The sequence below is a fragment of the Odontomachus brunneus genome, unplaced genomic scaffold (genome assembly GCF_010583005.1).
Source record: "Odontomachus brunneus isolate Ranch 3 - 2012 unplaced genomic scaffold, Obru_v1 Obru_scaffold_006, whole genome shotgun sequence".
NCBI lineage: Eukaryota > Metazoa > Arthropoda > Insecta > Hymenoptera > Formicidae > Odontomachus > Odontomachus brunneus.
In genome coordinates, this window is record NW_022639456.1 from 674,324 (window position 1) to 687,884 (window position 13,561).

Below are 13,561 nucleotides of genomic sequence, written 5' to 3' on the forward strand. Positions count from 1 at the left end.
GAGAGAGAGAGAGAGAGAGAGAGAGAGAGAGAGAGAGAGAGAGAGAGAGAGAGAGAGAGGGGGTGAGAGAGGTGGGTGCGAGAAGGAGGAGGAGGAAGAGAGAGAGAACGCAAGAGGGTGAGACGAGAGGTTCCATTCAGGACTAATGGGGTTAAACGCCTTAGCCATCAACCGAACGCCTCCCTCTTGATTCTCGGACGTTTCGATTCGACCGGGCCTCGAATTCGAATTATCTATAATATCTCCGGACACAGTTTATGCTCGTCGAGAGACCTCCGTCTCTCGCGAATCAATAGAAAAGGCGTGCTCGCGAGATGTATCTTCTCCCCTTTTTTAGTCCATTAAGAAAGATATTCAGATTTTAATTTAGAGTCGTGTGAATGTAGAGTGAATATGAATTTTTTAATCGAATCACGATTACAAATATAATATTATATGTATCACGTGATTCAACTAAAAAGCTCAGATCTAACTCGCAGGCCTATATTAATAGCTACTACTTGACTTAATTCTCGCCAAGAGAAATAATCAAATTTGAATTGAGGGTTAGACGTGACTTTTTCGGTGGAATTGCAGATGTAAATGTCACTTATATCACAATTCAACTGAAAAGGAGGAGTCAATACCCGAATATTTCAATTATTATTGCGCGAGAAAATCTTTATGAGTCGAATCATTGCTCATGGCAAGTGTTGGGAAGTTCCACCGGATCGAAAAGCGTGAAAAAATCGCTTGCAGGTCGAACGAAGAGGTGCACGCGAACCGCATGAGAAGTAGCTGTGTCGTTAATGCAAAAGCGACCAATCGGGAGAGGAAAGAGAATTCGTTGCACGTATGGTGGTTATGTGCTGTCGAGGTATTCCGTAGCCATCGGCCAGAGGCCGTTAAGTTTTATGCTCCTTAGGCGGAGCGCCGCCGCCTCCGCAGGGGTTTTACCATAATCGTTCTCGTGATGGCCCTCGCCGTAATGGAATGCCGGATTGGAAAATGACGTATGGTCGATGATCGTAAGAAAGTACGTCCCTTCGCATCTTTCCGATACACCTCGGGCCCGCGCAGGCCGTGCAATTTTCTTATCGCCCACGCAGTCTCAAGTCTCAAAGACATTCCGGACTGGGACGAAGCTCTAGTATAGAACTCGTCGGACTTTCCATCTCTCAATTCTTCTTGCACTTTTTGTACAAATATGTTTTTGATGGTGCAAGAATTGAACTGTTAGTGAGATCGCTAGAAATATAGCAAATTTTTTCAATGGCACATTTCAGTTGCCAAAATATAAATTGCGCAAGTGAATTACTGCAGAACGTCGATCTATTTCTCGACTACTAAAACTCTATAGTGATTTTCAATAAGATTATTTCCGTGCGACACTATCTGTGGCGCGCAAGTGGCACGCATAAGAATTTAGCGATTGCACAATTGCGTGGCGGCTTACCTTTGTGTGCCATGTCGTCAGCAGTGACTGAGGCTATGAGGCCGGTGGCGCCCGGCCATGGAGCGACCGCAGCGCCCAGCTGCTGCGAAGGCAGAATCTTCGGGCCTTTGAACACTTTCGTTCACTGAAACACACAATAATTGATATCGTTAGAAAATCCCTGTGAAAATCCGCCTTCGTGAAAATCCAATTACCGACCGTCCAACGTGTGAATGTTGGCTTAACAATGTTTAAGTTTCGCGACGCGGCATCAAGTAACGAATACAGCGAAAAAACGAGCCCTCAGATGACCAGGTGATAACGCGATTCGAGAAGAAATCGGCTCGTAGCAAATACACTCGGTGGAAACTCGGTACCTCGACGTACCGGTCGTGCCACCTCCGTCGCGTACTAATGTCGCGCTCAATTTGGTAGCGTATTTTCAAAAACTGTTCGTGCGACCGCGGCACCTGTGCAAATCCGCGTCATTTAGATATCGCGGCCGCGTGTGCGTCGCGTGGTCGCCTTGAGGGCAAATAAAAGCGCGAGCGATCTCCACGTCGTTATCATTAAAAAACGTGCTCTCTTTCTATCTCTCTGTCCTGCCGCAACGTACAGCTGGTACTTTGCCGTTGCTTTATGTAAGAAAAAGAAAGAGATAATAGATAACGAAGTCTCATTAAGGAGTTGATCTTAAATCCAATTTGTGCCGACAGAATTTGAATTTTGAGCGACGGGTGAAAAATCAACCGGTAAATTTTAACGCGAGACTGATGGACATTATTTAAATTAGTTGTTCAATAATACAGAGCGATTCTCTTCTTTGAATTTTGATTATTATTCGCGGTCGCTTTTCCGCTGGCAAACAACCTAGCTTGTACGAGCACACACCCGAGTGAACGTAAACCACCCTTAAACAAGAGCCGAGTCGTTTTGAACGTCGGAGCATTGACGACACGTGAAGTGTTTTAATTACCGTGGATCGCGCTCGTTGAAGATGCGAACTAGCTCGTACACGTAACACCCTCCGTATCTTTCGTTATCGCGGACAAAAAAAAGAGGGTGAAACGAGCTCGTGCTGGGGATGAAAATGGAGTTAAGCGTGATAATTAGTGTCGGAAAGGGTTAGTCGGCTGAGAGCGTACGAGTTATATCGTTCCAACACGCGGAACGCGCACAACGAAGAACAATCTGCGAGAAGAGAGCAGAGTTCAAGACAATCGCGGAGAGAAGAAATAAAATTTCGTCACTCAAGTCACAAAATTTGCGTGGCGTTGTCTATTAGGCATGATTCACGTTATGCAATAGAATATAGAATACTAGCTTAAACTATTCGGCGTTGCCCGCGAGCTTCTTATATATCTAGAGTTACTAAACTTAAATTATTACAAAATATCACAGGGATGAAATCAGAGGAACGGGGTGGAGTGTCTAGGTTTCACGCAGCCTATATTTTCTGCAGGATTCTAGGGAATAACTGTACAAAATTTAGTCCAAATTAAGTGTAGGAGCTTATAGGAAACAGACAGACATTCCATTTTACAAGTGTAGATTGTTATATCACTTTTGAAAGCCTTTTTGCGGATGTTTTACCTGATTCAAACGTATTTTTGTTGTGTATGAATATCAAATAGTGTAATATATGAATATCAATAATGAATATATAATAAATATATAGTGAATATGAATATCAAATTAGTGTTTTAAATATTACGAAATATCAAGAGCATCAAGTAACGCCATTTTTACTCCAAAATCGCGTTGAATAAGATTCGTTGGACGCAACCGTGAGATCTGATGAAGTCTTATTTGGTTCTGTGTTTACTGCCATGCCGTTTAATTTGTGCAATATCTCGTCTTTCTCTAATGACTACGATATCATAGACACACGTGACGTAACATATTTCTCTTCTCGTTAGCGAGAGCGCGAGGCGGGACGTCTCTTTCGTATATTCACGCGAGATTCATTGAGCCAAATTGAATTTATGTTGCAATTCATAAGACGATCCGCTCCCGCGAGCAACGTGATTTAACGCGAGGCAGCCATCGCGTCCGCGAGACACGCTTCCCCCTTTTTCCTTTCATTATCCACGATGCTCTTTGCGCTGCAACAGAGGAGCGCTTCCTCGCGCGAAGATGTCGGCGCGGCAGATGAAATACAGTCAGCGGAGAGAAGAGAGCCGAACGAGGCGCGAAAAGCACGTACGCGTGTATATACACATGTACAGAGAAAAAGAGAGAAGAGAAACACAGAGAAGAAATAAGAGAGCAAAGGACGGAAGGGAAGGAAGGAAGGAAGGAAGGAAGGAAGGAAGGAAGGAAGAGAGAAAGAGAGAGAGAGAGAGAGAGCAAGGGTGAGAGCAAGAGCGAGGGTGGAGCGCATCGCGTTCGCATATTGTGCAAGAGGATTACCTCGGATTATGCCCGACTGAGCGCAAACAGGATCACGTCGCTCCTGTTTGCAAGACGCCAAGCTGTCGATTTAGCGAGCTCCAACTCGAACTCCGCCTCGCGCGGGATCGCCACCGGAGCAGCGGTATTCCCCATGACTTTCGCGTTTCTTTTTTTTTTGTTTTTCGCATACACACTTTTGAGCCCAAGTACCGGAACATTGCGCGAGTAATGAACCGCGTGCTCTGTCGCTTCTTCTCTCACATACAGCCGTTTAGTTAGTCTTCTCCTCACGAATGTCCCGAAAAAATATCATCCTCTTAAATAATTTCATCTTTTCAACGTCCGGTGTGTCTCGCTCCGCCGCGGATGAAATATTTTCCGGTAAATCTCGCTTAAAATCGCACAACCAAAAAGGGCAACGTTGATTGAACGAAACCGCAAAGTTTCCGAAGTCATTAATATGCAGCGGGATTATTTATTCTTACGACAGGAAAGCGAACGGAGGACTGCCGCTCGCGAGAGCCGTGGCAGCCGCGCGGCGGAATTCCGCGCGACCCTCCGCCGCGACGATGACGATGACGGTCTCGTCACAGAGATGCTCTTTCACGAACAGGGTGCCTTTCTCACACTGCCGCGGGACAAGTTTGAACCCTCCTTGAAACGCACCGTAAGCACGCGGCGAGAGACACTACAACGCGCGCAACAACGACGGGGAGTGGCGGAGGTGGACGGGCGCGGGGCCCAGGAAAACGGGGAAGAGGCAGGGAGGACGGGGATGGTGGTAGCATTATACACGCGGATGGTAATAGGTTCCATATCCACGAGCTGCCGGCGCATTATGCTTTACATTTCCGGCGAAACACTGTTAATGGCACCCACCGCCGTCGCTACCGCGACTACACCGTCGAAATCCGCCCCCGTAATACACGCCCAACCCCCGCGGGCATTAACCGCTCGCGCTACCGTATAAAGTGACTTCCGCCCGCGATTACACTCGTCCTGAGCACGTGCACGCGCGCGTTTGTGCATTAATTATTAATTACACCGGCGAAGAACGAGAGGTAGCTACATTATCGCCGCTGTACACGCCAATGTTCCGCGCAATCGAGGACGATTGAGAGATAAATCGCTTTATCGTAACGCGCGGCTCGCGCGCGCGCGCAGGGGAGGCGGGTTAATTAATTTCGTTGGAGGCACCTGGCTCTCGCGATATTTTTGTATTTTTTCACGTGGTTCAAGCGCGCACTCGACAGCTGCTTACCGCGAGCGTCGCGCGTGTGTTTTCGTTAAATCTCACGGACCGTGACGTGTGATATAACCCGAAAAATATATTTCGAGAGGAACTTCTGATTTTTCCAGGTAATTCTTTCCAGGTGTTCGGCTACATCCGCGAAACGCTGGATTTGAATGACTTTATTAACCTTGCCCTAGTAATGATATTTTTAGTATACGATCTCTGCTCGATTATACAATATCTTAAAGCTGTTCGTTACGCTTCCATACGTTTGAACTTTGTGTAATTTATTCGCGATGCCCGTGCTCAAGAGGAAAGATTCAACCCGCGGCGAGTTTCGTAGAGAGATTCCGCGACTCTTCCATCGTCACGTGACGCCACGACGCGACGGAGGCTCGCGCTCTTAATGATACTTTTCTCGTCACACATTTCGACCTCGATATATCGATCAATCCGTAATGTCTCAATCCAGATGTGGACCGTCGAAAAGCGTTTCATTGATCAACGTTAATTCGCGCGCGCGTCGTTTATAGGATCTATTCCTGTTTAACGGCACGTTAATAATGAACAGTTAACGAGGCGTTAAACGGTTATAGATCTTACGGAAGGCTTCCTTCGAAACATAATACAATTCAATCTAATGCAATTGCGCTGCAGAGTAAAGAGGTTAGCGGCCAATTTTCCGCCCTTTCCTAACAATTCGCCGTTACTTATGAGCTTTCCGTTTCGGATTTTCGAGTCGTATCCTCCCCTGCATCTCGTCGCGTCGCTTTCCACCCTGTTCCTTGAAGCATCTCGACCTTACGACGACGCATTCAGGTCACTTGAGAGTCTCTTATATCTTTGAGTACTCTTTTCTCCAATACAATTACGTCCGTTTTTTACGTTTCCCCAACGTAACGAGTTTACCAATGTAACTGATCAAATTAAGATTGTATCAAATAAAAGATAATAAATGAAGAATATACTTGCGCATGACGTGTTTGAGATATATATATAAAAAAAGGAGAAGAAACACATATTCACATGAAAATTCTTCAAAGATTTCTGGCGAAGCTACTAACGAGTTTCTCGCTTAGAATTGTTTCAGCGGTCCGAGGGATAGTTTGGACGTTCCGCGAGTAGATTGACTTTGCTCGCGAGCAGACGGACGATCGGCTATTTGCCGCAAATATACTCGCTCGGATTAGAAAGAATCGTTCGCATCCACCGCGAGAAGAAATTGGAGAGGAGAGAAGAGAGGAGAGAAGCCGGAGCGCTCACAATGAGTCGTCACGGCACTGGAAAGGAGCGTTCACAATGCGCGCGTCGGATGTCACCGCGGGACGTCCACACTTGTGCGCTCGACATTCACTTCGGCCGGGCTCATTCACTCCGGCGGGTTTTACACGGCAAATCGTATAAAGCCTATCGCCTAATTACACCATAATACCGGGACTGTGGGAGACACACGGGGGGGAAACACGGAGGAAAAGAGACAGATGAGGGAGAGAAATGCGACAACGCGCGAATGCGAGACAGACAGACAGACTTGCACGCGGAGATTCGATGCGCCATTCAATCGCATTCGTCTCCGACACGACGGTGTTTCGCGAGAGAGGGTGAAACTGCCACGCTTCGAGCTGTATTGTATACGTTACGCGCGTACAACCCGCATATCTCCTTGCCTGATACTGACTATGTTAATCGGCAAGATGAATCAATAGGATCCTCAAACGTTCGCTCGCTCACTCGCTTGCCAGCTTGTTTGCAACGAGCGATTAATGTTCGCGGTGTTCGATTAGTCGAGCGTACTCGCGCGTGAAGATGCACTGTGGACGTTATTGTCGAGACAAGATACCTCGCACTTCGGGTGCTGAGCGCTTGTGCCCGCGTTGTTCCTCCCAGAAGAAGGGGATGAGGATGCTACATGATAAACCAAAGTGTGACAAAGTCGCCACGTAACAGAGTCGAGGGTAGAAAAACTGTCACTGACAGTTACGCGACAGACGTAGTTTGGGAGGGGGGAGCCAAACATAAATAAACATTTACGGACTCCTCTCCGACGAGTGGATGACTTAGAATAAATAGAAAAAACTTTTTTTCTGTGAAATTAGAAACTTCATTTTCCTTTGAATTTAGTAAATAATCGGAAGATACGCGCGAGTTTGTTTTCATCCTCTTCTGTCCGATGCGCTGAGAAATGTAGCGGGTTAATAAACGAACCAGTACAAAACTAGTACAAGTAAGAAATCTAGTCCCTTACAAGGAAATCAACTTCTTTTTCACTCCCCCGAAATTGAAGAATAGAGATAAGATGACAGCTGTAAGGTCAAAGGGGGTAGTTTCGTACTCTACGAACGCGGGACTTTGCAAAGCGCCTTTCCACCGATTTTTTTCGCCCTTTCGATTTCTTCCAAAGTACTCGAAAATTCCTCAAGCACGTGGCTGTACATACCAAGAGCTGCCGACGGCCGACGGTGTCCGTCCTCCCACCGACGTCCTCGCTCGACAAAGGCACCACTGCGAATCCGTTCGCGGATCTCGCTGTTTCGACACACCTCGCGTATACCAATCACAGTCCCGACGATTCGCGAGCTCGATTGCCCGATCGTGCTGTCCTATCGCCGCGTACGGTCACTCGCGCGGGGATTGAACACTCCGATTTGGATCGATTTGAGATTGTTTGCTGTCGCTTCGTGCTCGCGCGTTCGCTCTCTCGACACCCCCTCACTCGCGCGAGCCGCCCGGTCACGCTTAAAACGAGCCTGTCGCGCCAAGCAACCCCTCGATCGACGCTCGCGACAGTCCCTCGAGCACGGCCAACTGCTCGCATCGACTATCAGCGCGATGACTCTCGCCGGATGAGAGCCGATGACTATAAGCGCGCGCTTGTCGATCCGCGCGACTGCAGCACACGTGCTGCTCTGCAGCGTGATTCTTCTCCTCTCTCGCTTTCGTGAGATCCGTCAGATCCTCGGGGAGAGGAGGGTGGCGACGCGATGCGAGCTTCTATACGCGAGGATGCTTAACCCTACGAGGGTGAGAGCGAAAGAGAGAAAGATATGTCTATATGTGTATACACGGAGAGAGGGAGAGAGAGAGAGAGAAAGAAAGAGAGAGAGAGAGAGAGAGAGAGAGAGAGAGAAATACGGCGGAAGAGAAAGAGGGAGAGAGAGAGAGAGAGAGAGAGAGAGGGTGCGAGATGCGTGTATCGGCCGAAAGAAGAGAGGAGCGGGAGAGCCGTGGAAATATTATTAGGTAAAGCACACGCACGGACTGGCACGCACCGACTCGCGGACTCTCGTTGGGTCGTGCCGTCGTCGTGGCCGCGGCTCGTGTTGGTACGTCGGACTGGATTTGGACCAATGGGCTGAGGGCGCAGCTTCCCTCTCCACGGGGAAAAGGAGAGAAACGGTGGGGATCCGGCTCCGCTTCGTGACATCATCGATTCTGAATGGTGGAGATGCTCAACCGTGCGGAAGGTACATCGGAGGGCGCGTGCTGTGCGTGCAGTGCGCATACTCGACAACGTGCGCGAACCACACGGAAAAGAAACAAGCCGGCTCGCGCGACTTCAGATGGAGATGAGCCTCTACGAGACGACGATGTTACGTCATTACTCGCTCGTGTCTGCACCCCTTTTCCCTGCTTCTCGCAGATCGCGAGAGCCAAATTTAAAAAAAAAATTTTTTATCCGCGGTATCAGAGGATTGAAAATTACGCACGTCTGAGTCCTGCTCCTTACTCGAATCTTGAAGAATTTCAAATTGTTTTAAAATTATATGTAAAAAATGTAAAAAAATTCATATTTATAAAAATCGACCGAAAAAAGAATTCGAATGGAAATTTTTGTTTCTATGATATGACAAACACTTATGATAAACTTATAAACTTTGATCCAGAATTAATTAATGCAACAATCGAGGAATATGAATGGCAAGTGAATTTGGAGGTGATTTTGACTCAAATATACGAATAAAAAAAGAAAAACCATTGAGACACCACAGTCAAATCGCGACGCGGCTTGATTCGAGCGTAAAGTAATATCACTCGTTACGATACATCGCTGGTTTCTAATTAAGTGTAACGCGGTTATTCTCTTTCTTTCCTTCCCTCTCTCCCCCTCTCTTTCTCTCTTTCTCTGATAACATTGTATTATCTTCAGATTATCCATAAATAACACTGTATTATCTTCACATCTACTTAAAGCGACCTTGACGATATGAACAAAAGAGCTAAGGCAAATATACTCTTTTTAAAGTGACAATAAGTCACTTAATTCTATATTGACGATGCATACAAATTTTTTAATAGCGCGTCTCAAAAATAAACTGCTTCCCGAGCGTGACAGTTTCATATAATTTTTCTCAATGATATAATTCCCCCAATACGCTGTACTACTCGTCTGATTTTTCCAAAATGCGGCTAAAATCGTGGTCGAGGAAATGCACCACGAACGTCGGGATTCTTTCCCGATATGCTTAAAATTTCGATTTCTTAAAATTAGTTTTCTATTTGAGTCTCCGAAAATTTCTTTTCAATTTTCGCTTTCAACTTTGACGAAACCAGGACTCAGCGAGACGAGGCATGGAACGACGGGGATGGCGCGAGCCTTGTCGCGTTGTCGGAATTTTCGCCGCTCGAAAGCCGTCTTGCCGAGGGATATTAAAATATAATTGGCGTTTGTCCCCTTCACGTGTAAAGCGGTATCTAGTCACGCGTGGACCGTGGGTGTTATGCACGCCAGAGTACTCCGAGCGCGCGCGCGCACGCGGGGGTGACTCACCCTCTCTCTATGCCTCGGCATAGCGTGATGTCCCTGCAGTCTTTCTCGCGGGACGGGACGGGATGGGACGGAACGGGACGAAATGGGACAGGACGGAGGGTAGAGAGATGGATGCATCTATCCTTGTCGACGATGTGTAGATCCGCAAGCTCGTTTCACACGGAAATATCTAGCGATGAGATGAGACACGAGACGAAGAGAGAGAGAGAGAGAGAGAGAGAGAGAGAGACGCGTAAGACACGAGCCGTTTACTTTGAGATGCAATGTATATTGCAGGTCCAGTTCTCGAAGCGCTATGAATGCGAATCGGATACGAATACAAAGCGGACGCGGTGTTATCGATCTTAGCAACTTGGAAACCGGACTTACGTCGCCTTTGAGTGAAACGAGGCATGTAATGGGCAGTACGAAGAAAGTGGAGCGAAGGCTTTTACATTGATTTATCGAAGGGAATGTTTCGAGAAACGAGGATATAAAGGTGTCGTCGAGGCGCTTGTCTCGAGAGCGAAAGCATCTGTTGCTATAATTAAGACATTACGGCGAGTGTCCAGTAATTAGAGGGGCAATCTGTGAGACGTGCGAATAACTTGACGTGTCAAATGACGGACAAGTAGTCGATGAGTTGGGAAATGTAATATAAATCATTGTATAATATTACTTATATCATGTTGTGGTATAAACTCATCGCAAATTGATATTTCTGTCCCTCATAACTTTTCTTGCTACACCATATCGAATTTCAACCCCTACACGACGACGATCGCGGTCGAAAATCCCGCCGGTTGCCGTATCGTTCGATGAAATTATGATATGTTATCAGCCAAAAATTCACTGACCTCTCGTTCACATCGATTTATTAGCGTAGAAAGACATGCTGTCGAATCGCGAGTTAGTGCGCGAATGGTGCAAAGCTGCGGTTGTGTAATACCTCACGCGAGTTCGATCAAACAGAATGGTTCGCGAAGGTCAGCCTTGGCGCGATTTGCGACGCGCAAAGAACTCGGAAAGTTTGCTCAAGCTGTCTTCGCGAAAACTTGGGCGAAGATAACGGCCGCGGCTGAAAACAAGTTACGGGGGACAATGAAGAACTCCGGTGAACACGACAGTCAAACGTAGTGCGTGTTCCCCACGTCACGGAAATATGTATGAACAAATTCTTCGCAGAATAATTGAGAATTAGACTGTGAAGGAGAAGCGTTTACGGACATTTAATTTGGGGCAATAAGATGGTCCAAAAATGATTTTTCAGTATTAGCGATTGAAAAGCGATCGAATATGAGGAGCTCGTCGCGTTCGACGATTGTCGATTCTCCATCATCGTGTCGCAATCATTGACGGCACAATGACCGGCGGAGAGTCGACAGGAGACTCGACTTCTTCACCTGGACAGTCGTAGACGCGGATATGCGCGCGTGCGCCACGTCGCGTTTACAGTCGCGTATTCCAGAATCCGGAGAGCCGCTGCAGGTCACGATGTGAACCCGGCTTTAGGAGATCCATGCGGTGGAAGTAACGCGTTTCGATTTTGCGTTAGCTCAGCTACGCGTGAATCCAGCCAAGGTCAAGTCGTTCCCCGTTTCCGAGCATCCCTCCGGCACTCGGGCAGGGCTCTTAAGATCGATTCCAACCAATTTTATACGTAGGGTGGCCCGCTACAAAAGCACGATGACGTTTAGGTGAGACACAATTATCCTCGTTTACACCTCTCGCTGTGCCCCGCTCTCGAGAGAGCAGGTCGTTGCGGTTTAATTAACGTACTTTAATGAATTAATTATACGAAATGCGCGTTCCTTCACTCTCTCCCCCTTTCTCTCTTTTTTTCTTCCTGCAAAAATCTTCAAAAATCTTACAAATTAAGGAGATATCGCGAAAAATGATAAAACCGATCAAAAAGGTATATCGGGACGAGGATCAATTCGATCGTGCGCGAGTCGATTAGTTTAGAAACGATACAACTGATTCCATCGAGTGTGCTCGATTTCTCGCTCGTCTATCCGCTAATTGTCCATTGCCACTTGAACAAACGCGGCTAGCGTGGCGCGTGCTGGCAGAGCTAATAAACCAAAAAGCAGAAGGAAGAAGTATTTACCGAAGTCGAAGAGGCAGACCCCCGTCTGTCCTCGAGCGACAACCACGCGATAACGCTATTTGCGCTGTCGAAGTCTACCTTCAAAAAAAAAAAGAAAAAAGAAATGAGAAATTGATAGTAGCTTTACGCAATTGTCGCTGTGCCAATATTGTACATTGTATCGCCATCGTCGCGTAAGAAGGAGTCTGTCGAATAAATTTCTGATTTAACGTGTAAGTAACATACAGTGTGTAATAACGAAACGTAGCGCCCATCACGCTGAACGCAAACTGACATATGCGTTAAATATTCTCTTGTCAGACAGAGTTTATTTGTTTGAAACAAAAGTTAATAAGCAGCACTAAAGCTGCTACTTGTTAATTTTTGTTTCATTAAGAATCGATAAGGATCAATGAGTTATTGAGCAGACTTCCACCGAGTCGCTTCTTGTGTCCGTGAGAAAGCAAGAGTGGTCGGTCAGCCGTAGGTTAGGTCTCGTGGTCTACCTTCGGTAGCGCGCAGGTAGACGTAGTCGAGGAAGAAGGTGAAGAAAAAAGTGAGGAGGCGAAGGAGACTCGGCGGAGAGCAGATAGAGGAGGAGGGGGAGAAAGAGAGGGCGAAAGGGAGAAAGAGATAAATCGGCGACACACGAGCGAGGAAGGGAGAATGGCGAAGCGGCGAGAAAGAGCTAGGTGGAGAAGGGCAAAACAAACAAATTAACGTCAGAGTCGCTTGTTTATTGTTGGGTGGGGACACGGTAACCACGCCTTTGTCAAGCACGCCCTCCGAACGTTACGTTGCCCCCCTGCCACCCCCCCCTGTTCTACCACCATCGACGCCCCTGCTGGCTCTCGTCTCCCCACCGCACCCGCCAGCCGTTCGGTTGGAACACGGTGGTGGAAATGACGTCAGCAACCCCCTATGCCGGGCATGCAACAGGCTGCTCTCGTTGCCCGAAACCACCCCGAACGATCGCGCGACTTGCCCGCTTGCCTTTAAATTTGCCCATCTCTCGTACCGCGCCCACGCGCACCCTGAGCAAGTCACCGCTCGTAAAGATCCGGCTGGTGGTAGTCAACGATCAGACTATCGATATGATCGTGTACTTTCGATAGTCGTGCCTGCCTGACATTTGAACTTTTACGTGACGGTGATAGCAGTGGTGGTGGTGGTGGCGGCAAATTATCGAATAGGTGATTCGTTTAGTGTCGAATTGATCAACTGTATCAACTGATCAACTTTATTCCTCAACAATTTCTTTATGTTTAAAAATTGTAAGAATTAATAAATTATTGAGAATGACGAGCTATATCTAAGTAAACCTTTAGAGAAAGACAGAGAGGGTTAGATCAACAAAATATAATTACAAATAGTTTAATATGTAATAAACATATAATTATGTATTTTCTAAAAGTTTTTAATTATATATTTTTTAAAAGTTTTTAATTGTTAATAGATTATATAAAACTTTTAAAAGTTTTTAATTGTTAATAGATTATATTCAAGAGCCAGTTGATTTTTGCCGCAACTCATCATTAACCTCTCTCAAACAGCTTAATAATGGCCAAGGTACCTCATGATCGATGAATCGAAAATGGTAATACGGGAGAGAACGTGATGCCTAACACAAAGTGACGATGAAGAAACAAAAAGTTCGCGGGTGATCGTTACCAAAAAGGTTCA

General features: G+C 46.7%; 1 protein-coding gene across 10 annotated transcripts in view; it reads right to left on the reverse strand.

Moving 5' to 3' along the window:
- LOC116853791 (paired box protein Pax-6-like) overlaps nucleotides 1-13,561 on the reverse strand; it is a 121,660-nt gene that overhangs the window by 74,666 nt on the left and 33,433 nt on the right. For 2 of the 10 annotated variants that reach the window (XR_004380036.1, XM_032835000.1), the window contains exons 1-2: nucleotides 7,480-8,328; nucleotides 1,436-1,559 (exon numbers count right to left, since the gene is read on the reverse strand). Coding sequence is in view for 9 of the 10 variants with exons in the window: in XM_032835000.1 (XP_032690891.1) it covers nucleotides 1,436-1,448 (13 nt within the window). In the remaining variant the exon portion in view is untranslated. Of the gene's footprint in view, nucleotides 1-1,435; nucleotides 1,560-1,633; nucleotides 1,830-2,390; nucleotides 3,258-3,826; nucleotides 4,589-7,479; nucleotides 8,339-13,561 lie in introns of those variants that run through there. The other 8 variants (XM_032835001.1, XM_032835008.1, XM_032835005.1 and 5 more) reach the window with 8 other exon arrangements.